The 24,199-nt window shown below is 39.4% G+C and overlaps 1 protein-coding gene across 3 annotated transcripts; it reads right to left on the bottom strand.

Annotated features, from left to right (window-relative positions):
* Positions 1 to 289: 289 nt before the first annotated feature.
* Positions 290 to 15,385, bottom strand: casp3b (caspase 3, apoptosis-related cysteine peptidase b). 3 transcript variants are annotated; one of them, XM_081382999.1, is made up of 7 exons: positions 15,341 to 15,385; positions 12,909 to 12,975; positions 10,991 to 11,127; positions 3,716 to 3,844; positions 3,469 to 3,644; positions 1,430 to 1,544; positions 290 to 1,345 (listed from the first exon to the last, which is right to left on the bottom strand). In XM_081382999.1, the coding sequence occupies exons 2-7, from the start codon at positions 12,968 to 12,970 to the stop codon at positions 1,116 to 1,118; spliced, it is 849 nt and encodes a 282-aa protein (XP_081239125.1). In that variant the 5' UTR covers positions 12,971 to 12,975; positions 15,341 to 15,385; the 3' UTR covers positions 290 to 1,115. The 3 variants fall into 3 exon arrangements, with proteins under 3 accessions (XP_081239125.1, XP_081239124.1, XP_081239126.1); XM_081382998.1 differs by lacking the exon at positions 15,341 to 15,385 and adding an exon at positions 13,818 to 14,095; XM_081383000.1 differs by lacking the exons at positions 12,909 to 12,975; positions 15,341 to 15,385 and adding an exon at positions 11,345 to 11,422.
* Positions 15,386 to 24,199: the final 8,814 nt, after the last annotated feature.

Raw genomic sequence — 24,199 nt, 5'->3', positions numbered from 1 at the left:
TTAAAAATACAGTAAAAAATGTGACTTTTTTTATAATTTAAATCAGCTGTTTTCTATGTGAATATACAGTAAAGTGTAATTTATTCCTGTGATCAAAGCTGAATTTTCAGCATCATTACTCCAGTCTTCAGTGTCACATGATCCTTCAGAAATCACTCTAATATGATTTGATGCTCAATACACACACGCACACACACACTAGCTCTTTATCTTCTTTTTGAAGTTTCTCTTCTCTCGTCTTCAGTATTTTTTTTTTTAACTCAAAGCTAATTACACAACGCACACAAATGAAATACCAAAGTAAAATGTTTATTTATCATCATTAAAATTGTGCTAATGTTTATATTCACATCTTCTTCCTGTAAAAGAATCTTTATTGCATGAAAACTGTGAACTTTAAACAACACAAACATTCAGATGAGGCTTAAATAATGACAGACCGCTTACATGTGCATATAAAGATTAAAAAAGAGCTGTCCGTCAAAACCAGCGCTGTAAACATCTCCCACACCATAACCAGAAAGACTAGATAGTAATTTCAAATACTCCTGATCAGATAATAGTACATTAAAATCCAAACTGCTACAGTCAAACCAAAAATTATTCAGACACCAGATATAATTTTTTATATTTTCTTACTAGTGTGTGGAGGACACTAGATCATTAGTGTAAGTGAGGAGAGCAAAATAAAGTAAACTGTGACATATTATACCCAAATATTCTTCATACAGTGGATAACCAGTGACATTTGGGACCAAAAATGATTGGGACACTTTGAGCTGATCATGTTTTGCTGAAGTGTGTTTTCTTTAATTGCTAATGCTCTTTTTACACACAGACTGAACACAATGAAGCATTGCTTGGTGATTGGTTGAGCTAAACTGGTATTATCTAATTGTGAAGTATAATTTAACAGCTGACAGATATTCAACATAATTCAATTTCAAGTTCTTGTCATATTTTATTTCCATTTTCTAAACTATAGCGAATAAACTGTGAGAAAGTGAGAGATGTTGAAGGAGTCTGAATAAATGTTGGTTTGACTAGATACAATAAAAATGCTTTAAAAAGTGTTTTTTATCCCATTGCAACTTAATCAGTAAAATAAAGATGAATTATTTAGGGAAGTACAGATCTTTGGTCAGCATAGACACAATGCAAGGTATCTGTTTCTTTCCACCGAACCCTGGCATATTGCAGGAGGATTCGAAGTCGAGCGCCACCTTGTGGTTGACACGCGTCATGATCTGCATGATCTCCAGTTGCTTGCTGTATTTTGACAGCATCTCACAGAGCGAGGAGATGAACCAGGACCCCTGAGCGACGTTCCTCCAGGAGTAATACCCTGAGGAGAGACAGAAAGCACACGTTTGAGGGCGAGTGCATTTGGGTTTTGTGAGGAAACGGCATTGAGCGAGACATTAGATACCTGGAGCCGCGGAGTACGCATACAGAAAATCGGCCTCCACTGGAATTCTCTTTGTTTCCGTGTCACCGACACTGTCTGCTTCAATGCCAGAGTCCAGATCTGTGCCTCGACAAGCCTGGAGACACACACAGGGTCAACACATCTGTGAAAGAGCAACTAAAGCAACACTCTGAAGTAAAAATACAGCTTTTAATGTGGTGTTTTTAATCTGCTTTAAGACAAGCCATGTGTAAATTCATAAGTCGACAGCATTGCTGAGTATTTCCTCCTTAAAACTGCAGTGAACCAAAGACAGTCTCAAAAACACGCTTTGAAATCGCTGGTGTTTCTGACGTCACAAACTACCTTGTAACCAATCAGATCAACGTGTGATCGTCAACCTGTGGATCTCTGAGTGAGTGAGTGAGTGGAGGCGGGGCTCATTTGCATATTCAGAGAACCACGCGTACTAAATGAGGCGAGGGTGTCGAGTTACATTCAAGATATTTTAAGGCAAGATCAAGTTAGAAAGGTCAAAAGAACAGCATTTATCTAAATTATATAATATTATAAATGTCTTTTCTGTCACTTTTTTAGCTGAATAAAAGTATTAATTTCTTTAATTTCCTTCCAAACTTTTGAATGGTTGCGTATAATGTTAAAAAAGCATTCTATTTCAGATAAATGCTGTTCTTCTGAACTTTCTATTCATCAAAGAATAATGAAAAACATGCATGATTTCTGAAGGATCATGTGACACTGAAGACTGGAGTAATGATGCTGGAAATTCAGCTTTGATCACAGGAATAAATTACACTTTACTATATATTCACATAGAAAACAGCTGATTTACATTATAATAATAATTCACAATATTGTTGTTTTTTCCTATTTTTAATTAAATAAATGCATCCTTGGTGAGCAGAAGAGTCTTCTTTTGAAAACGTTAAAAATCTGCAAAATCTGTCTGCAAGATTAGCATCTCGTCTCTTATCATTCCGTTTTCACAGATTCGTGTTGTTGAAGTTTGCATGGAGATGATAATCTTTTATTATTTTTTTATTATTCAACGCCTGCACCTTGGAACCTGTTTCAAGGTTTGTTTTCTCGAGCCTCAGGCCATGTCCACACTAATACGTTTTCGTTTGAAAGCGTATATTTTCTCTCCGTCCACACTGAGACGGCGTTTTTATTAATGAAAACAAAGCTTTTTGAAAACGCTCTCCAAAGCGGACACATTTGAAAGCGTAGTAGTGTGGACTGTGAAACCGGTGGTATTTAAAACCGATGATGTAAATTTAGTCATGTGACGCATATTGTACCAATATATATTCATGTTTATACCAGTATTGTGCCTGTTATGTGCTATTCACTTTCACACTGTTGCTAAAAATATTCTACATCTCTTCATATCACATTCCTGCAAAGATGACAGAATTTACTCACAATTGCTGCGATACATGAGAGCAGTTTTAGTGTTTCAGACCAAACATATGGCGTGCGACCTGGACCGCATCAGTGAATGCTGAGTTATTTTACTAAATAAAATGATCCTGTCAGAAGAATTGCGTGATAACTTCATTATTTTTTTTCCCACCTGAATCATATCAGTGATCTATTGTGGGGGTTTTACGCATGCGCAGTGAAGGTGAATTTAGCGTTTTCAGGTGTTTTTCAACAGTTTCTCATCCAAACTGAAACGCCTGAAAACGCTAGTGTGGACGGAGAGCGTTTATAAACAAAAACGCCGTTTTCAAATGTATTCGGATTAATGTAGACGTAGCCTCAGACTCTGTTGTTGTGTGAGTGAACGGACAGAACGCATTCAAAGTTTTCTGTCTTGTGTCGTGTTAGCGAACCCTAAGTTAATAACTAATGATCTTTACAACGGAAGTGAATCAATCAAAACTAACTTTATCTGGACAATAACTTTATTCTAGATCTGCTGTAAAACAATCTCTGTTACTGTAATCTCCTGTTATCACTGTAAAGCTGCTTTGAAACAATCTATATTGTTAAAGCGCTGTATAAATGAAGGTGACTTGACTCGTGACGCTCACCTGAATGAAGAAAAGCTTGGGTTTTCCCACCAGTGAAGTGCAGCGATCTCCTCTGAAGAGCTCAAACAGTCTCTTCAGTTCTATAGCTCCATCCGTGCCAAAAATCACCCCATCGTCTCCATGACTCAACAACACACACACAAACATGGCCGACTTACTGTGATCCTCCCGAGACACTGAGGATGGAAGACTTCGTGAGTTTATGAGCCATTCAATTATTCTAATCAATCAGTGATGCAAAACATACCTTTAGTTAACAAATCCATCATGTCTGAGACAGTTTGATCATTCCTAGTATTGACTTTGAAGCCTAGCTTTGAGAAGGTCGCCATCGCATTCTTTGCATCCTCGTCTGTCCCGTTACGAACTCCCATTGCTGTTTAAAAGAGATGAAAATTAGGACAAACAAATGCCTGAACTAAACCCTTAAAGTGTCCTGAAACCCCTCGGTTTTAGACTGGTCATTCACGCCTCTGAGTTTTTAGAAATGGACGTATAACAACCAATAAAACACAGATCTGCAACACACTCATTACACAGACACATGAATATTAAAGGTATAATATGGTATAATGCCCCTTTTTACAAGATGTAAAATAAGTCTGTGAAGTTTTAGCTCAAAATACCCCACTGTTCATTTTTTACTGCATGTTTAAAATGTGTCGTTTGGTGTGTGTTCCTTTAAATGCAAATGAGCTGCTGCTCCCGGCACAGGGGGTGGAGCTTCAAGTGTGTTAGCAGCTCCGATTCGGAAAATGATGGAGAGACTCAAGAAGAAGTGACGACATGTAGAAGCAACAGGACATTTCTGAATGGTTAGTTGATGAATTTATGTAGCTGATGTGGAGTTAACTATCTTCTAGTCATTGATTTGCATATTCTGTCATAATAATCTATAAAGTCGCTCGTGTGGGAACTGTTGTAAGATGCACACAGAGTGACATGCTCTTGTATTTGTGTTGTGTACTGTATTGCATGTGAAAAGACGGATCCGACAGCTTGAGCAGAATCACAAATGCGCTCGACTACAACATCTCGTCCTCTTCTCAACATGTTTGTTCAGGGGGCGGGGTTTATGTAAATTCTAGGGTTGGTGATGTCACTAACCCGGGAGGAATGTGGTGTAGTCTCTACCAGCCGTTTGTTGTAGTCCTTAAAAAGCGATTTCTGTAAAAGCAAATATCTCCCTTTGCTTTGAACTTTGAGCGTTGTAACTTTGCAGATGTTGTTTATGATCAAACAGCAACATTACACACTAACTAAAGTTAGAAAAGTCAAATCATGATCAACCACCCATTTAAAATACGACCACTGAGGGGGAAAAAACTGAATTGAAAAAAAAAAATCCTATATAACAAACCGCAAAAACGTGGTAGAACATTTAAAAGGTTTAATAATATTTTCACTAGGCTTCATTTACGAGCACTACAGTCTCTGAACAAAGGACACAGTTTAACACAGAAAGAATAAAGGCACAATTACTTTTAAGTCTACATAATTGTCTTTTGTGTATCAGAATAATTCCATCGCGTTCATGATCAGACGTACGGCTGCATCACTGTCCTTATTTGCACATATTATTATTGCCTTTATTGTCATTGCATATAACAACGAAATTTAAATTGCACTTCCCATGGTGGTAACACAATATGACAAAACTACTGTACATTAATACATAAATACATTATAAGAGAGAATAGATAACATAATAAAATAGCTAAAATATAGTCATTAAAAAGTGCAGAGCAGTCTAAATGCTCATGAGTTCAGGTATTTTAGAGCATTTGGATAAAAACTATTCAAAAGTCTTGAGGTGCGACCCCGGAAAGATCTGTAGCGCCTTCCAGATGGCAACAAAATGTTGAGGCCGTGACCTGGATGGGAACAGTCCTGAATTATATTTTTTGCCCGCTGCATGCATCTGGTGTGATATATGTCCATGAGTGAGGGGAGCTGTGTGTGAATTATATTTTGTGCTGATTTCCTTACTCTGTCCAGTGCTTTTTTGTCAGCAGCGGTGCAGCTACTAAACCACACCAGAATATCGTGTGAGATTATACTTTGGACAGAACAGTTGTAAAAGGATAAAAGCAATTTCTGGGAAAGGTTAATTTTGTTGAGTGACCTGAGAAAGTACAGTCGCTGCTGAGCTTTCTTCACAAGGGCTGTAGTGTTGGTTGCCCAGGTGATGTCCTGTGAAATGTATGTCCCAAGGAATTTGAAGTCCTTAAAGGGACACTTCACCCATTTGCATTAAGCTTTGCATTGTTAGAAACCCAGTCATACTATTGAATGGTCATGCAACATTTTTTCATTTTCCCCCGAGACAACAGAAATCTGTATTTACCTCTTTACACTTCCTCCTACAATGACGCAAAAATCGTCATTTTGCGTCATTGTAGGAGGAAGTGTAAGAGGGGGGGATTTCTGTTAAGACTACAAGCACTAGTTCCCACCCTTTCAAACCCGCCCATAGGGGGTTGGACCTAATGCGCTAACAGACCTATCACAGATCAGTGCGAGTGCGTTTGATTTCAACGGCAGAAACCTGCAGAAAACAGGGACGAAGAAAGCGGAGTAGTAGGGGTTACCATACTCTATTTCCCGGACATGTCCGGCCGTCGAGATCGACAAAAATGTCCGGGATTCAGCTTTTGCTTTCTGCGGGCGCCATCCATTGTTTACATGCTCACCTTTTGTTTCAATCTAACTGAATTCACCCCGATTGGTGAATCTGAATGTAATGTTTACATGAATGCTAAACAAGTGATCGGTTGATTTGCGTTTTAACATTGCTAAGAAAATACCCGCACCTCCGTGAGAGATAGCCCATGAGACCGGTGCATCTCACAGGCGCGCTCATCAGTAATCACAGTAATACAGGGAGCAGGACGAGGCTAGCGCCGCGGGAGAAAGACGCGAGGCCGGTGGCGTGATCGGTTGATGTGTGTTTTACCATTGCTAAGAAAATACCCGCACCTCCGTGAGAGATAGCCCATGAGACCGGTGCATCTCACAGGCGCGCTCATCAGTAATCACAGTAATACAGGGAGCAGGACGAGGCTAGCGCCGCGGGAGAAAGACGCGAGGCCGGTGGTGTGATCGGTTGAAAGACGCGAGGCCGGTGGCGTGATCGGTTGATGTGTGTTTTACCATTGCTAAGAAAATACCTGCTCCTCCGTGCGAGATACGAGAACAGTGCCTCACAGGTGTCGGTCGTCAGTAATCACGCCACCGGCCTCGCGCCGTTCTCCAGCGCCCCTCAGCCTCGTCCTGCTCGCCACAGTAAACATGATGAACGGCGACTGTAGAACGCAAAAGCCGAATCCCGGACATTTTGGGCAAACTCGTCACGGAGACTCACTCGTAGCCTAGCCTTGCCTTGATGTTTTTGTTCTCAACTGCGCTGTCTTACCGGTAGGCGTGGCTTGGGAGTGGCCTTGTAGGGCAGCGAAGCAAGTGCATTCTGGGAGTTGTTGTCTTTCATCCACATAAGCCAAAAATAAATTTTCTGGCTTTTCTCAGTCTAGAAAGCTCCAAATTCAAAAATAATTTCACATTTCTTCTACATAAATGACCCACTTTCAATACACATTCATGTCTCCACGGGTGAAATGACCCTTTAACCCTCTCCACAATTTCTCCATTAATGTAGATGAGGGCAAGGTCAATCTTCTTCCTGCGGAAGTCTACCACCACCTCTTTGGTCTCAGAGGCGTTGAGAGACAGGTTGTTGGTGGAGCACCAGGCGGAGAGTTTTTGGATTTCATCCCTGTAGGCGGACTCATCATTGTTGTGAATAAGTCCAACTACAGTGGTGTCATCTGCAAACTTGATAATAGTATTACTTTCATGAACTGGGGTGCAATCGTGAGTGTATAAAATGTAGAGTAAGGGGCTCAACACACAACCCTGGGGTGCCCCATTGCTGAGTGTGAGAACAGATGAAAGTTGCGAGCCCAGACGAACTGACTGGGGACGATCTGTAAGGAAGTCATGGATCCATCTGCAGATGTTTGAGCTGATGCCCAGTCCATGTAGCTTGGACACCAGTCTACCAGGAATGATGCAATTAAACGCAGAACTAAAATCCACAAACAACAGTCTTGCATAGGTGCCAGGATGTTCAAGGTGGGTCAGCACACAGTGCAGGGCTGTGTTGATGGCGTCAGCGGTTGACCTGTTTGCTTTATAGGCAAACTGGTGCTGGTCCAGTGTGGAGGGGAGGGAAGCTTTTATGTGTTTTAGCAGCAGTCTTTCAAAGCACTTCATAACAGTGGAAGTCATTGAAGCTACTCACAGCTGATTTTTTCGGGATCGGCACAATGATAGCAGATTTAAGGCACTTGGGAATGGAACAGGTAGACAGAGAGAGGTTAAAGATGGAAGTGAATACCCCAGCCAGCTGATCTGCGCAATCCTAGTGCTGGGCGGTTTGACCAAAAATCCACATCACGTTTTTTTTGTAAATTAAACCCGTTTCACGGTAAATGACGGTGTTTTTTTTTTTGTTTTGTTTTTTTCAAGCATGATGGGTGTTAACCACATTTTCTGCTGAGTAAGAGAGGAAATACTGCAGTAGATTAACTTATAATGCCCTATTTTATTGTCATGAGTGAATGAAAAAAATCCACACTAATATTAATAATACAGGTTTGCAAGGCTGTTTACAAAGAGGTGCCAGCAGGACGCGCTTTAGGAGCGGCAGAAATAGTTTCCCCGGTAACGGCTGTACACAAAGCAGCAACGCTGCTTTATCAGGAAAGATAAAGAAAGATTCAATCGTAATAACAAAGGAAACTTTTCTAAAGACCGTCAGTTCACTTCAGATATGTTCATACAGTATAAAAACGCGCGCCGCGGGAAAAAACAACAACACTCTCACCCCCACACGGCTGCGACACGGCTACCGGAGCTGATCGCGCCCATTCTAGTCAATGCTTGTGTTTCAGATAGAAGCTTCCCAAAAGCAGCTCTCCGCGCCACTTCGCTAAATATAGGCGCCTAGTCTATTTTGACGCACGCGTGTGGAGGACGGAATAAAACCTTGTCGCAGCCGTGTGTTCTGTGTTGTAAATAAGGTGCGAGACAGTGTCGCGCAACGCCGCGTTCCGATTAAAGCGACATACACCGGTATTGCGGTTTATTAAAAATTAATTTCGTAACAAAAATAAACACCGGTATTCGGTATGAACCGGTAAACCGCCCAGCACTTCGCAATCCCTCCCAGGGATCCCGTCGGGCCCGGCAGCCTTCCTGGGGTTCACGCCAAGAAATGCCCTCCTGACCTCCTCTTCTCTCAAGGTGAATGTCGGGCCATCTTCTCTGGGCAAGATTATTATTGGTCCGGCCGATGTTGACTCAGTCCCATTCGCCTCAAAGCGCGCAAAGAAATGATTGAGCTCCTCGGCCAGATTGCTGCTGGTACTTGGGCTTGGGTCTTTTGAACCCTTAAAGTTCGTGAGGTGTTGTATTCCCTGCCAAACGCGCCGGGGATCCCCTTCGTCAAAGTGCTCCTCTATCTTCCTCCTGTAGGCCACTTTTGCTTCCTTGATGCCTGTCTTTAATTTGGATCTGGCGGTGCTGTATAATTCCGTATCTCCAGACTTAAAGGCTTTCTCACGTTTTTTCAGCAGCAGCTTGACCTCCCTGTTCATCGATGGTTTATTGTTTTGATAACATTTGACCTGTCTTTCAACAGTGACATTATCAATGCAGGTCTTAATGTAGTGCAAAACAGTGCAGGTGTAATCTTCAAGACTCTGCTGTGAGAAAAGTGCCCAGTCCGTGCGCTCAAAACAGTCTTGCAATTGTGGAATAGCACTAGCAGGCCACAGTTTTGTTAGTTTCACAGTGTGCACGGATCTCTTAAAGGGTTAGTTCACCCAAAAATGAAAATTCTGTCAGTAATTACTCACCCTCATGTTGTTCCAACCGCGTAAGACCTTCGTTCATCTTCGGAACACAAATTAAGATATTGTTGATTAAATCAGAGCCATGTCTGAATCCTCCATAGGCTGCTATGTGACCGAAACTTGCTGGCCCAGAAAAGTTATTAAAGAGATCGTTAATATAGTCCAAGTGACTCCAGTGGCTCAATCTTAAGTATATCAAGCAACGAGAATACTTTTTGTGCGCAAAAACAAACAAAAATAACGACTTTATTCCACTTTTCATTTCCTTCTCTCTGGGCCTCTAGTTGGTTCGCGTAGTGTTTTTGCGCAGCGCGTCTGTGTTACACGTCACCACGTAGGCTCACTATTGGCCGACGCCGGTCATGTGTGTGATGCGTGATGACGTGCAACACAGACGCGCAGCGCAAAAACACTACGAGGCCCAGAGAGAATGGAATAAAGTCGTTATTTTTGTTTGTTTTTGCGCACAAAAAGTATTCTCGTTGCTTGATATACTTAAGATTGAGCCACTGGAGTCACTTGGACTATATTAACGATCTCTTTAATAACTTTTCTGGGCCAGCAAGTTTCGGTCACATAGAAGCCTAAGGAGGAGTGAGACATGGCTCTGATTTCATCAAAAATATCTTAATTTGTGTTCTGAAGATGAATGAAGGTCTTACGCGGTTGGAACAACATGAGGGTGAGTAATTACTGACAGAATTTTCATTTTTGGGTGAACTAACCCTTTAAACACAGGTCTGTACGCTGGTGTGAGAAAGAGGGTCAAATGGTCAGACTGCCCTAAATGGGGGTGAGCTGAGACCTTGTATGACCCTCTGATATTACTATAAACATGATCCAGAGTATTATCACCTCTGGTTGGACATGTTACATACTGATGAAATTTGGGAAGTACAGTACACAGGTTAGCATGATTAAAGTCCCCTGCCACAATAAAGATGGGTGGATTGCAGTCTATTCATACTAGTTTGCAAGATGTCCATAGCTACATTAGCATTAGCGCTAGGTGGAATATAAACAGCCGTGATAAAAACAACAGTGAACTCACGCGGCAAGTAGAAATATAAAATGATATATTTCATTTGAAGAAGACATGTGCGCATACACAGTGCTGGTCCATGTTTAGAGCACTAGAGTATATGAAATATGACCATAAAAACTTGAAACACGCTCAATCCGGTCTGCATCTGATCTGTGTGATCCGCGTTGCGAGCGTTGTTGAACTCATTGTGGCGTTTCGCGCAGAAGCCGATCTCATGTGCGCGCCGATGTTGTTTGAATTCTCCGCTGTAATGCGATCTCATGCGTAATACAGCGCAGTGATTGGCTTGAACGAGCTCTCTCTCATGAGTGAATGCAGAGATTAGATCGAGGGTCAGCTGACGTAGAATCGAGCCGACAGCCAATCACACGCTCCGCTTCTACCTCACATTCCCGGATGTTGCTTTTCAACCCGGAAGAACAAAAATTGCTCAGAAAAACGCAAAAATAACCAATTTATTGGTTGTGTTGGAGTGTTTTTAGTGTTTTCAGTGATGTGCAGCCTGTTCATATCTCAAAAAATTGTGTTTTGGGGTTTCGTGTGTGTGCTTCCCAGCTCTTACTTGTTTTTCTGTCGAAGTTCTTGTTGTTGATGATCACACATTGTCCCAGACTGGCGTAGTTCATGTTGTACTGGAAAGCATCAGAACGTGGTTTGGCATCCGTTTGATCGACTCCGGCATCCGTGAAGAACGAAGTCCTGCGAGAGCAAATACTTTTATGAGTCATTCCTAATTTAAGTGCAAATTATAGACAGTCACTTCAGGAAGTGGTTAGCTAGCAGATATTTTTATGAACTTCACACTGTGAACTTCACAAGCGGCACGAAACGGAAATTGTGCTCCTATTTTCTTCCCTATTGTGACGTATAAATCAGAGTGAAACACTTCTGGAGGGCGGGGCAACATGTCACTCACATGAGATCCACCAATAGAGACAGAGCGTTGCGCATCATAATCTGAAACCACGCCCACACCGGGGGAAGGGGGACAATCCGACAGTCTCCATTGACTGTGCATTGTGTGAAGCTGCCTCCTTGTCATTTATGACTTATTACAAAAAAAAAACATGTCTAAGTGCTGCTATGTGACAAAGTGTGCAGCAAACAAGCTAAAAAAAAACAGAAATAAGTTTTTTATAAGATGTCGACCCCAAAAAACAAGCGTTTAAGGACACAATAGTGAAAAAATTGTGGGATCCTGACACTCAGTATGCACTAAAACTACACTATGTGTGCAGTAAACATTTTGTCACTAGTAAGTCAAATATCCAAATGTCAGTTTTATATATTATATTTCTGTAAGCTAAACTATCCTGACGCCGATTATGTTCCCCTCCAGTGGCGTAAGTTAGTTTTCAGAGTAATATGGCAAAGCCTGTATCCTTAAAAGGTCTTAAAAGCCTGTATCCACTTTTGTGTCCTTAAACGCTCGTTTTTTGGGGTCGACAGCTTATAAAAATTCATTTCTGGGTTTTTTAGCTTGTTTGCTGCACACCACACAGCTTTTAGAAATGGTTTTGTTTTTTGTTAAAGGTCAGAAATGACAAGGAGGAAGCAGCTTCACACAATGCACAGTCAATAGAGACTTGTTTTCAGGGTGAATGCCTTGAAAAACACACAAAGCACATCTAAAACGGGAGAGAGCTTTGAGATCGACTGTACAACTAGATTTGACAAGAAATCTGAGGTATATTTTGACAGACTGCTGAAAGATACAGAACCGAGAAGCAAATGGATTGCTGTGATTCACAGAAACAACTGGATCCAGGCAGAGAACGGAGGATTTACAGTTTAATTTTAACCCTTCATTTCCTCCAGTAATTTTTTCCACATACTCATTTTGTTCCTGTTTTGCTGGCCTTTTGTGGTTATGCACTATTCAAATGATTGATCATACAATAAAAAGTCCCCCTGTGGTGAAATTCCAGTTTTTAATGTTGTTTATGTGTCTATGTGGTGTTTTTAATACGCTTAAACCATATGTAAGTTCATAAGTCGACACCATTGCTGAGTATTTCCTCCTTAAAACTGCAGTGAACCAAAGACAGTCTCAAAAACACGCTTTGAAATCGCTGGTGTTTCTGACGTCACAAACTACCTTGTAACCAATCAGATCAACGTGTGATCGTCAACCAGTGGATCTCTGAGCTGAGTGAGTGAGTGGAGGCGGGGCTCATTTGCATATTCATAGAACCACGCATACTAAATGAGGCAAGGGTGTCGAGTTACATTCAAGATATTTTAAGGCATGAAGAATTTTTTTCAAGGAAAAACATTTAAATATGTAATTTTAGTGATCAAAGATGAGTTTTAAGGGATAAAATGATTGACTACAGGGGGACTTTAACATTTTGGATGATCCTCTCAGTGATTCCTCAATCAACAATGGGTCATTCTAATTCTGACCTACATATCCATCGATGGTTTCTTGTAATTATATGTTTGTAATGAAACAATTTCCATCAAAATCAAACACGTACTCTTTTGCGTTCCCTTTTCTGGCGTCCACAGTGTCTTCACCCCTGGGTTTTCCGTCCGACATGGTCACTAAAAGAACACGAAAGAAACAGATCTACTGATTAATAATGCAACACATTTCCAGCAATTTAAAAAAAATAATAATAGCTATTATTCATTAAGCCTTCTGTATTCTTGCAATTCCAGGAAATGCAGCATGTGTGAGTCACAGTAAGTGTTTATCTGTAAATGTTGTGTCTTTGTAGTTCACATCCTGCTTTATTTCCTTCCTTCATGGTTTTGTCATTAAAATCAAAAGGACATTTTTAGGTAACACAACAATATATATAATTATATATTCTGTTTATGTCAAACTTGAGTTTTAGTTGTGCCAAAAACAAAACCAACTGGTTTCAAAGACATTTCCTAAAAAAAAAAAAAACTACAGGTGTGTCAAGTTCCCTTAAAATGCTAAGAAATAACTTGTTTGCTTCTTTCCAGATTTAGATGATCGTGAATTCATAATGATCACAAATATCATTATCATAAGATACACAAACATGTCACAGCTTGATGAATGAAGGCTGGCTGAGTCATTGTCACTTGAATTTGGGTCACAAATTGCAGTAACAGAAAGTATGTCACGCAGTTTCTCTTATTTACCCAAGACACACATTATGAAATAAGTTTAATGTTACTCTTCTTCTTCTATAATACGATACGTTTTAGTCTTAGGCTGTCTCAGAAATGTCAAAAACACACACACAGACTCTTCACTGATTCTCTTAGGTGGCGTTTACACACTGTCACGTCTTGTTATCTGAATCCATTCGTCTTAAAAACACTCCAAAACATTCAGAACTTTTTTTAAAAAGATCAGTGAAAAAGCAAAGGTAAATATGCAATTAATGGGAATAAAGTAAAGAACTTACAGGTGTGTTGTCAGATACTTTAATTTCCTTCTGAAATAGAAACTGAAATTCAGGTCGTTTTTATAATGAGGTGTTTGTGGTTTCTTTTGCAGGGAGGAAGCGCGCAGTTTACGGTTAAATATTAATTAAGCAATGTTTTTTTTTTTTTTTTAAATCACCCAATAACGACAGCTAACTCATAAATATTAAATTAATTCCGCATATGTTGCGTTTTATGACCAATGTCGTAATCGTAGAGTTCCGTGAGACTGTCGCTCCTCCCACATGCCATCTACAGCAAACGAGATTCTACGCATGCGCAGTAACATCACACATTAGGATCACTACCGTGAGGCATTACATAAACACACTAAATAATCTTTTAGTGTACGTATTTATGCAGTAGTTGTCAGAAGTGATGTCCAGCCATAAATGTGATTGAAGACACAATACGTTTTTTTTATCTATAAAAATATGTTGTTACATATGTTAAAATGTATACATTTTAACATGGTTAAAAATCGTTAACAATTAACGTTATGGTCAGTAAACAAAAACTTCTCGGTTAACTTCAAATTCTCTTCAATTATACGTGACAAATCTCTCTGAATTCACACTATTTACTCTCGTATAATTATTAATTATAAGCAATTATTCAATAAAGAGGTCGATAAACTAATGTTAGTCAGCAAAACGAAATGCGCGCGGCATTCTATTAAAGACTGAGGTAAGCGCGTGCTGGAGAAGCGCGTGCAGAATCAGATCAGGGGCGCGCAGGAAAGATTTGCAGGCTATGCTTTTCATACTACGCGTCAATGTTGGGAAAGTTCACTTTCTACATGAACTATTTCAAAGTTCAGTTCACAAATTTTAAAATGAACTAGTTCAGTTCATAGTTCATACTTCACAATTCTGAACTAAGTTCACAGTTCCAAAAATGAACTAGTTCATAGTTCTTTTTTCCCATGTTGCTACAAGCTATTATTTTTTTTTTTTCACTGACAGCAATTATTAAAAACGTGCTGCTTGAATGGTCGTTTTTAATGAATTTTTAAAAGAAAAACAGGACAGTACAGTAGTCCTTAAGGTGCAAATGTTTTTCAATTTTAACACTTTTCCATTTCAGTAGCCTAACGTTACATACTTAAAAGGAATACTGGAATCCTGGAAAAATATACCAGGCAGGTTCAACAAATACGGATTTTCTTTTCCTTTCAAAGTTTGCACAGAAATGTAAGTTTTTTTCCCTCAATCCTCACCAACCTTGTCATAAAACTCGTTTAAATGATCATACGAACGAGGCTGAGTCAGCCTCGTATCATACGACGCCTCCTAACTGCTGTCGCCTACATGCTGCTTTTTGATTTGATGACGCGTCGGCAGTGCAGATTGGGTGTTTTTTCCGCTACATATTAAAGGCATGGTAGGTAGGATTTTTCTAAAAAAAAAAAAAAAAACATTCCAAATTTGTTTAAACTGTCTTTATATACCAATACATAATTAAAATGTAAGTACTCTGAAAAAGAGAGTATAAAAATACAGACCTCTCACGACTGTTGTAAACACAGCTAATTATTTCCATTCACTCCACCCCCTCCCTTCTGAGCTCCTTCCAATGCCACGCCCCCAAAACACATGAACGCGCCACGCCTAACGCTCAGGCTCAGCTGAAGACGCATTTATTACCTGAGACGAGTCGCAGTGCTTGCAGTGACATCATGTCAGAATCACATGTAATAAAATACCTAACTTTATCACTATAAATATAAACAAATAAAATGGCTTTTAGTACTCACTATCAAGCTAGCATATCGATACTGGTAAAGTTTAAAATATATTTTGTTTGATTCGGTAACGAGCTATATTTATAGGTAACGAACTATATTTATAAGGCAAAGCTAAAAACAGGTTGCATTGATACACGTTTTTCCATTACCATCAGTTACACTGTGATGAAAGTGAATTTCGTGTAAGATTCATAACATATACGGTGTTTTGCATGTAAGAGTTTCCATGATGAAAGCATTGTTGACTCTGATGAGGACTACACTCCGGAGACAAGTACCGCATCGTCGGTTCGAGGACAGGTCCGGGGTCGAGGGCGAAGCAGAGGAGGTCGTTCAAGAGTGCCGGCAACCAGGGTCCGAGGAAGTAGTTTTTGCCTTGTTTGCCTTCGCTGACTGAATATACAGGTGCTTTGAATTTTGAATGCTCTTTCTCTGCCATAATTGTACACTAAAAGACACAGTTATAAAGTTCTATAAGAAATTCACAGACAACATATGTTCACACTCATGGCACAATTCAAACGGGACCAGAAAATAATTATTTTCTCCCATTTCTTCTTCTTCTTCTTCTTTTGGTTTTATGGCGGGTTGCGAACCAACTTCAAAGGCGCATACCGCCACCTACTGTGATGGAGTGTGAAGAGAATGATCTAATTTCTAAATCCTAAAATATAACCCACAATTCTTGATGAATTTTATAACTACATTTATCTGTTTCCTTGAATTTGGACTATCATTTAATATATTAGTTATATTGAATTCCCGGCACCCTACTGCTTGAAGATCTTCCTTAAGAATCCTCCTTTCTTCTTCATATGCTTTACATTCCTTAAAAACATGTTCTACCGTCTCATCTAACAAACAAACCTCACATAAACCTGTGTTGTGCTTTCCTATAATGTGTAAAGTGTAATTTAAATTAGAATGTCCTGTTCGTAAATGTGTAAAAATAATTTGTTCTCTTCTACTTATATTGAGACTTATTTTGCTTTTCTTTACCGTTTTTTGAATCCTATAAAAATACCGCCCCTTATGACATGTATCCCAATCTGTCCGCCATTTCCTATTGCACGCTTCTAAAATTAACTGTTTACCTTCTGCTCTACTAAGTGATATGTTTATATTTGGTTCTTCCATTTTTAATGATTCTTTTGCTACTTTGTCTGCTTCCTCATTCCCTTGAATTCCCATGTGTGCTGGTACCCACATAAATCGAATTATAATTCTCATTTGTGTTAAACTGTACAACCTGATCATGATTTCTATTAAAATGTCAGTTCTATTTGTTTCAGAGGACTGTAGACTCTTAAGAACAGCCATTGAATCAGTGCATATTATTACTTTATCAGGTCTAACCAAGGCCGTAACCAGGGTTTGAAAATTAGTGAGGTCCGAGGTGAGGTGCAGGGCCGGATTAAGAATTCAGAGGCCCCTGGGCACAATCAATGTCTTGTAGGCCCCCCCTTAGGCAGGCCTAATGTATAGTTTGTCCAAGGACATTTTAATTTTGCATTAAGAGTTTTAGTTTACTGACTTAAAAGGAACTTTGTTGTACTATGCTGGAGTAAAGTTCATAAATGATAGATCTTTCCCATATAGGATTTTGTAAAACTATGTTGGGTAAACCTCTGTCCCTCTAGGGGGGTTCGGGGGCATGCTCCCCCGCAAGAAAATTTTGTACATTTTAAGGTTAAATGCATCAATCTGGTGCTCTTTGAGAGCTCAAAATTAAGAGCTTCAACGGGCTTCAACCCATGAACTGTGCACAAATAAAAAACATTGACTTGTACCTGGACATTAAAGGGGGCTCAAACATATTTTTTAGTTATGATATGGAGTTTCAGTCTACATTACATTATAACTGGTGTTTTAGTATGCCAAACAATTAGTATAATAATATAATAATGATTTCTATAATTATTCCTATGACATAAAATCCATATAGCCTAATAAATGAAAATGAATATTTCAAAAGTATATTTTACATTACACTATAGGAAAATTACAATACTTTTGTCCTAATGTCTTCACTTGCAAGAAATAAACCCTTTGATCGCGTGAGCAAAGTGCGCACTTTTCTTTAAATCACGCAGCACAAACATAATGCCTATATAGGATACTTAAAGTCTTGTGCTGTTTTATAAAGCACAAAACCATATCACGGTTTCGATATTAGTTCGTTGGCAAAATATAACGCTAGAGACCTTTATGTTAGGCTATACATTTTACATCTCATGTGTATTGGGAAAAGGGAGAAGAGGGAGAAGAGCGAGTTCGGCAAAAGGCGGATTCGAACTCGAGTCGAACGCGTCAAAAGCTACTTAGTTTCAAGCACCTCACGCACGCCCAACGACCCGTGCAACTGTAGCTATTTAGTTGTGGGTGCCTTTTTTGCTAAAAAGACAGGCACTTAGTGCAAATTATACGCGCCATTATCGGAAATGTAAAAGAAAAAAAAGTTTATTGGCACTTTTTGGTCATTTCATGACTTTCAAATTGACATCAACTACGATGCTGTTGCATCATGCTTGTAGTTTCTTTTGCGCTTTATTTATAAATTATAATAAAGTGACATAAAGCGCTCTGCCGCATTTTTTACAGTCTATGCTCACAACACGCTCTCAAGCCCCGTTCACTGATCTACCTTCTCGCAGCGACATAAATTGCAAACACACATATGACGCGGTTTAAACGGCTAATTAATCATTCAGAGAGCTTGAAATTTTATTTTTGAATATAAAAAAATGACCGAGGTCCGGACCTCGGTGACCTCATAGCTGGCTACGGCCATGGGTCTAACTTCATAGACCCACTCAAGTGCCATTAAAATCGCTATCATCTCACCCGTATATATTGATGTACCATTTGTTATTCTTCCAGCCTTTTTCACCTCAAACTCTGTAACATAGAAGGCAGCCCCTGTCCTCCCATTATCTACATTCTTTGATCCGTCTGTGTATATTTGAAGAAATGAATAATGTGTGTTTTTGATATATTCACTTACATATGTAATTAAACTAACAGCTTCACTCATTTCCCTTTTATTCTCGTGTAATTGTGTATCTATTTCAGGTTGTGCTAGTAACCAAGGTGGAATTGGGGACATTATCACTACTGGAGCAAATGATATCAAATCTAAACCACCTTCAGTAACCCACCCCTTTATTTTCCAAGCAAATCCTTTACCAGTTACATTTAAAATTTCCCAGCAGTCATTCAGGACTTCCCTTACAGGATGATTATCCCTTTGTCCCTGAAGATTTATCCAGTATGCCATAGCTAATTTCTGTCTTCTTATATATAATGGCATTTGTGATGTTTCTACTTGCAATACTGCAGTTGGCGTGGTTTTAACTGCTCCTATAATAAGTCTTAATGCCTTAGCTTGCATGACATCTAGTTTCTTTAGCAACGTTGATGATGCGGACTCATAAACAATGCATCCATAATCTAGTGTTGATCGCATAAGACCAACATAAATGCCCTTTAATGACTGTTTGTCAGCCCCCCAGTCTTGTCCTGCTACTGCCCTCATTAGGTTTAAAACCTTAGCACATTTCTTTAATATATAATCTATTTGATCCTTCCAAGTTAATTTATCATCAAACCACAATCCTAGATACTTATATTTTGACACCTTCTCTAAAGAAGCCCCATATAATTTTAACCTTTTCTCCCCTTTAATTTTCTTCCTTGTAAATATCTGATAACATGTTTTAGATATTGAAAATTTGAATCCCCATTCGACTGACCACTTTTCAACTATTTCTATGGCTTCCTGAATTTTATCTATATTAAAAGATATATTCCTTCCTCTTTTCCACATGATTCCATCATCTGCATATAATCCAGTGCTAATTCCTGGTGCCACATTTCCAAAAATATCATTTATCATAATATTAAATAAGATAGGGCTAATTACACTTCCCTGAGGTGTTCCATTTTCCACACTTTTGATCTGAGATACTTCACCACCGACTTGAACTTGAATTGTTCTGTCAAATAAAAAAACTTAAAACCCAATTAAACATTCTTCCTTCTATCCCAATTCTCTTCATATTAATAAGTAACCCTTCTTTCCATAACATGTCATATGCTTTTTCCATGTCAAAATAAACTGCCACTAATCCCTCTTTAACTGCTATAGCTTTTTTTATATCCGTTTCCAGCTTTACCAAAGCATCTAATGTTGATCGACCTTTCCTAAAACCATATTGATTAGGTGCCAATACTCCCTTACTCTCAAGTATATAATTTAATCTATTTACAATCATTTTTTCCATTAGTTTACATAAATTTGATGTAAGTGCAATTGGCCTGTAATTCCCTGCTATCGATGCATCTTTACCTGGTTTAGCTATAGGAATTATTATTGCATGTTTCCATGACTTCGGCATTCTTCCTTCTACCCATATCTTATTATATAAATCCAATAATACTTTAAGTATTTTATCATTTGCATATTTAATCATAATATAATAAATTCCATCTTGTCCAGGTGCTGATTGTTTTATCTTGTGTACTACTCTTTTAAGTTCCCATATTTTAAAATCATTATCTAATGCTCCTTCGCCATCAGGTCGTTTATTATAAATGTCCTGATGCTGATTTAAAATTTCCTGTCTTTTTATTCTGTAACTCTCATCAAGATTTTCTTTACTATGCGCTTTCTGAAAGGTTTTGACTAATAATTCTGCCTTATCCTTTTCTGTAACAGCTGTCCTTCCTTCTCCTGAAATTACTGGCATATTTCTGGTTTTATATATTCCAATCATTTTCTTTAACATAATCCATACCTCTCCTAATTCAGTTTCCTTCCCTATAGAACTACAATAATCTCTCCAGTATTTCTTTTTAACCTGTTTAATTGTTTTCCTTGCCTTTGCTCTTTCCCTTTGATATTCTATTACTGCTTCTGGTGTCAGTGTCCTTTTCAGCACTTTAAATGCTTTATTTCTGCTTTTAATTGATTTACTACATTCCTCGTTCCACCATGGAACAGCTTTTTTCTTCTCATTTCCTTCAACCTTTTGTATACTACCTTCTGCTGCTTTGATTAAAATCAAACTTATATCAATATCATCCTCTGTACTATAGCTCCTTAATTCTGACTCACATATTCTATTATACTTTTCCCAGTCAGCTTTCTCAAATTTCCATCTATATGGTTTTATCATCATACTCCTTTGCATTTCCAAACCCACTGTGCAAATTATTGGGAAGTGGTCACTCCCGATTGATGACTTCTCTAACACCTCCCATTGACATTTTACTGCTATTGATGCTGATACCATTGTTAAATCTACGCATGATTTTATTTGTTTCCTGATATCAAACCTCGTCCCAGTGCCATCATTTAAACAAACCAACAGATTATCTTCCATATATTCTTCTACCACTGTGCCATTTTTATTTGAGTTTAAACTTCCCCATACCACACTATGTGCATTAAAATCCCCACACCATATCACCATCCCTTCTTCTTTACTCCAGATGTTATTCAGCTCCACTAAAGATATTTGTTCACATGGATTATAATAATTTATTACTATTACTTTTCCTAATGATGTCCACAATTCCACCTTAATACATTCATATTGTGTTTCTACCTTTACTTCCCTATATGCCACCCCATTTTTAATAAATATAGCACACCCTCCACCTGTAGTTCTTGATCTGTCTTTCCTAATGGATAAGTAACCTGGAATAACGAAGTTTAAGTGCGATTTAAGCCATGTCTCCTGAATGCATATTAATTCAGGAAGGTCTGTCATTTCATGTACAACCTTCTTAAATTCTTGCCCATTCGCAGTCAGACTCCTAGCATTCCATTGTACTATCTTAAATGTCATATGTTAATTCTTTGTCTATCTGGGGTTTCCTGAGAGCTTGCATTATTCTCAGCTTGTCCCAATAGATATTGAATTTTCTCAACTGTTACTTCTGTTATTCCCAGTTGACGAGCTGCTGCCGATATGATGATTTTCAATTTCTCTGTCCGTTTGTTTGTCTGTGCTGTACAGTTGATGACTTCAGCAATAAATGCAATGAAACTTACTTTGCTAATCATAAGCATACTCGCATCAACATTTGTTTTATACGTTTCTGTACCCTTGTTTGGAGTTTCAGTTGCCTTAGATATCTCATAACTTATCCTATTTCCTTGTTCATTTTGAACCTTCTTTACTGCTTGTGCATATGAGACATTGTGCTTTGATTTGTACTTCATTGCTTCCACAGCTTGTTTTTGTGCTTTACAGCCTAAATATGCTGCACTGTGTGCACCTCCACAGTTGCAACATTTAGGCTCTACTAAATCCCCACATTCTCCATAACCATGTTCGCCTCCACATTTACAACAGCGTTTCTTTCCCTTGCATACTTCTGCTACATGGCCTAATCTTTGACAATTGAAACATCTCAATGCAGGTTTTATAAATGGCCTAACTGGGTAGCACACATATCCCATTTTAACATTTTCTGGCAGCAGTTTCCCATTCACTGTTATCATCACCGTTGTACTTAGCTCTCTTTTCCCGTTCCTGTTAGATGTCAATCTCTTCAAATCAATTACTTTTTCACTCATTAACTGGCTTCTTAATATCTCATCAGTTAAAGATATTGGAACTCCAGTAATCACCCCTTTAATGCCATTCACCTCGCCAGGCACATGACATTTAACGCCTTGTCCTCCTAACTCCTTCATTTTAGTCACCACATCTTGTTGTTTTTTGTTCATGCACATCACAATTACCCGATTGTTAGTTAAGTATCTGGCTGATTTAATTTCCCCAATGTTTTCCCTAAGTACCTTTGTTAATCGCATTGGATTACTCATTTCACCCATTGTCTCAAACATCAAGATAACTTTGTAACTTTACTCATCCTCCTTCCTCGTCGTTTTACTCCTTCCTTCTCCTCCTCCGGCGAACTCCTCAGAGTCTGAACCTCTGTTTTTACGTTTCTGAGACATCTGTTCAGCCTGAGACCAGTCACCAAAATTCATGTTATTAGACTCGTCTTCTTCTTCATCTAAACTACCCCCTTCATTCTCTTCATTCACACCACAGCTGTCGCTTAATCCGCCACGTTGTCTTTCCTTTGCAGCGTGAGCAGAGCTACACTCCGCTCTTCCCGCTCTCATCGCCATTCCCCTATCGCGTCCTCCAGCGATCTCCATCCGCCATATGCCATTTTCTCCCATTTACTTGCATTGACGATTTTTCAACCTAGAGGTCCAGTGGGGTTAGCGGAAGGGGCGGAACTTACCAGCTCTATACACGACGTGATTGGCTTGACCAGAGAAAGTCTAATAAGGGGAGAAGTGCCACTCAAAAAACTTCCGGTTGCAGTTCCACTCTTGTTCCATATGAGGGCGCTCACAGGACGATTGCAGAATGAATGGAGGTCTATGGCGCTATACCCATAGACAGTAAAAGAAATGGACACAGCGACCCCATTGAATTCAACGGAGACAAAGTGAAGCCAATTAGAAAATCTTACTTCCTGGGGGTCCAGCGTACTGCGCAGACTCAAACTGAGCTCGACGACGTAGATGTGACGTGAGCAAACCGTCTGTCTTCTAGTAGCTGTGCCAAGATCAATCTGAATCATTACCTTCCGAAACTCGCAGAGACGGAGAGCGTGAGTAGGAGCTGTCCATGATCTTGGAGCAAGAGAAACTTTTTGTAGGTGTTCTGATTAATTACTTTGTCATTTTGCCTCGACGTCCCCCCGATTGCCCGCGAGCTTCTCCTCCTGTCCATACGGTAATTCTCTACTGTGCGACAGAGAGTCGCGTGGTTATGACGCAATCGTTAGCCTACTTTTACAAAAACTGCTTCTACAGGGCCATAACGTAAGATACAAGGTGATGGAGCCTTTTATACATTGTCGTGTTTCTTTAGAAATAAATAATGGACAAATGGAGTCTTTAAACACCTCAGATGTGAAGTTATTCGCTGTCAAAGTGACGCCAAAATGAATGGGAGTCAATGGGATGCTAACTGCAGGTGGGGTTCCGTTAGCCAATGGCGGCGTCCGGGGGTACTTCAAAATAATACAAATCCCTGCACCCTTGGCTATACCGCTCAAAATCCACCTTTCTCAGGATATAATTTTTTGTCTAGTAATTTGAATGTTGTTTTTGAAAGGGGATGCAAAGAAATTACACATTGCTTGGTGTTAGATTTTTTAGAGTCACTTATTTGCTTTAAAAAGTCTTTCAGAATGCTGACGTCATTAGCAGAATGCTAGCGTGTTATGGGCAACAACAACTCAACCTGTAAGAAATCGAAAAGAAATAAGTACTCGTTCATTCAACTTTCGATCTGTAACCCATGTTGAACTTGCAAAACCTACAATCAAATCTGAGATTTCTCAACAGCAATCGGGTGGAAGAGACACATTTAGCCGTCTAGCTCCATAGACTCCCATTCAGTCTGCACTCATGTGCGATCGCCCCCAGTGGAGCTCTGGTGGAACTACAACCAAGATCCATACAATGGGGCTAATAGGAAGTGCCAAGGCTCTCCGTAGACGGGCTCTGGCTTGACCCAATTTAGGTTTTTGCAGAGCCATAGAGAGAAAGAGTTGATGTCCCCGCTATGGCTGTCA

The sequence above is a fragment of the Scardinius erythrophthalmus genome, assembly GCF_964197995.2.
Source record: "Scardinius erythrophthalmus genome assembly, chromosome: 13".
NCBI lineage: Eukaryota > Metazoa > Chordata > Actinopteri > Cypriniformes > Leuciscidae > Scardinius > Scardinius erythrophthalmus.
The sequence above is the reverse complement of the archived record's forward strand: the minus strand, read 5'-3'. Positions and strand labels throughout refer to the sequence as shown.

What these genes read in the sequence shown, in the direction of transcription:
- casp3b (XM_081382999.1), bottom strand. Translation starts at nt 12,970, where the DNA reads ATGTCGGACGGAAAACCCAGGGGTGAAGACACTGTGGACGCCAGAAAA. An exon ending in AGAAAAGGGAACGCAAAAGA is followed by an intron (nt 11,128 to 12,908) that starts GTACGTGTTTGA and finishes TTGCTCTCGCAG; the next exon opens with GACTTCGTTCTTCACGGATG. An exon ending in GAACTTCGACAGAAAAACAA is followed by an intron (nt 3,845 to 10,990) that starts GTAAGAGCTGGG and finishes TCTTTTAAACAG; the next exon opens with CAATGGGAGTTCGTAACGGG.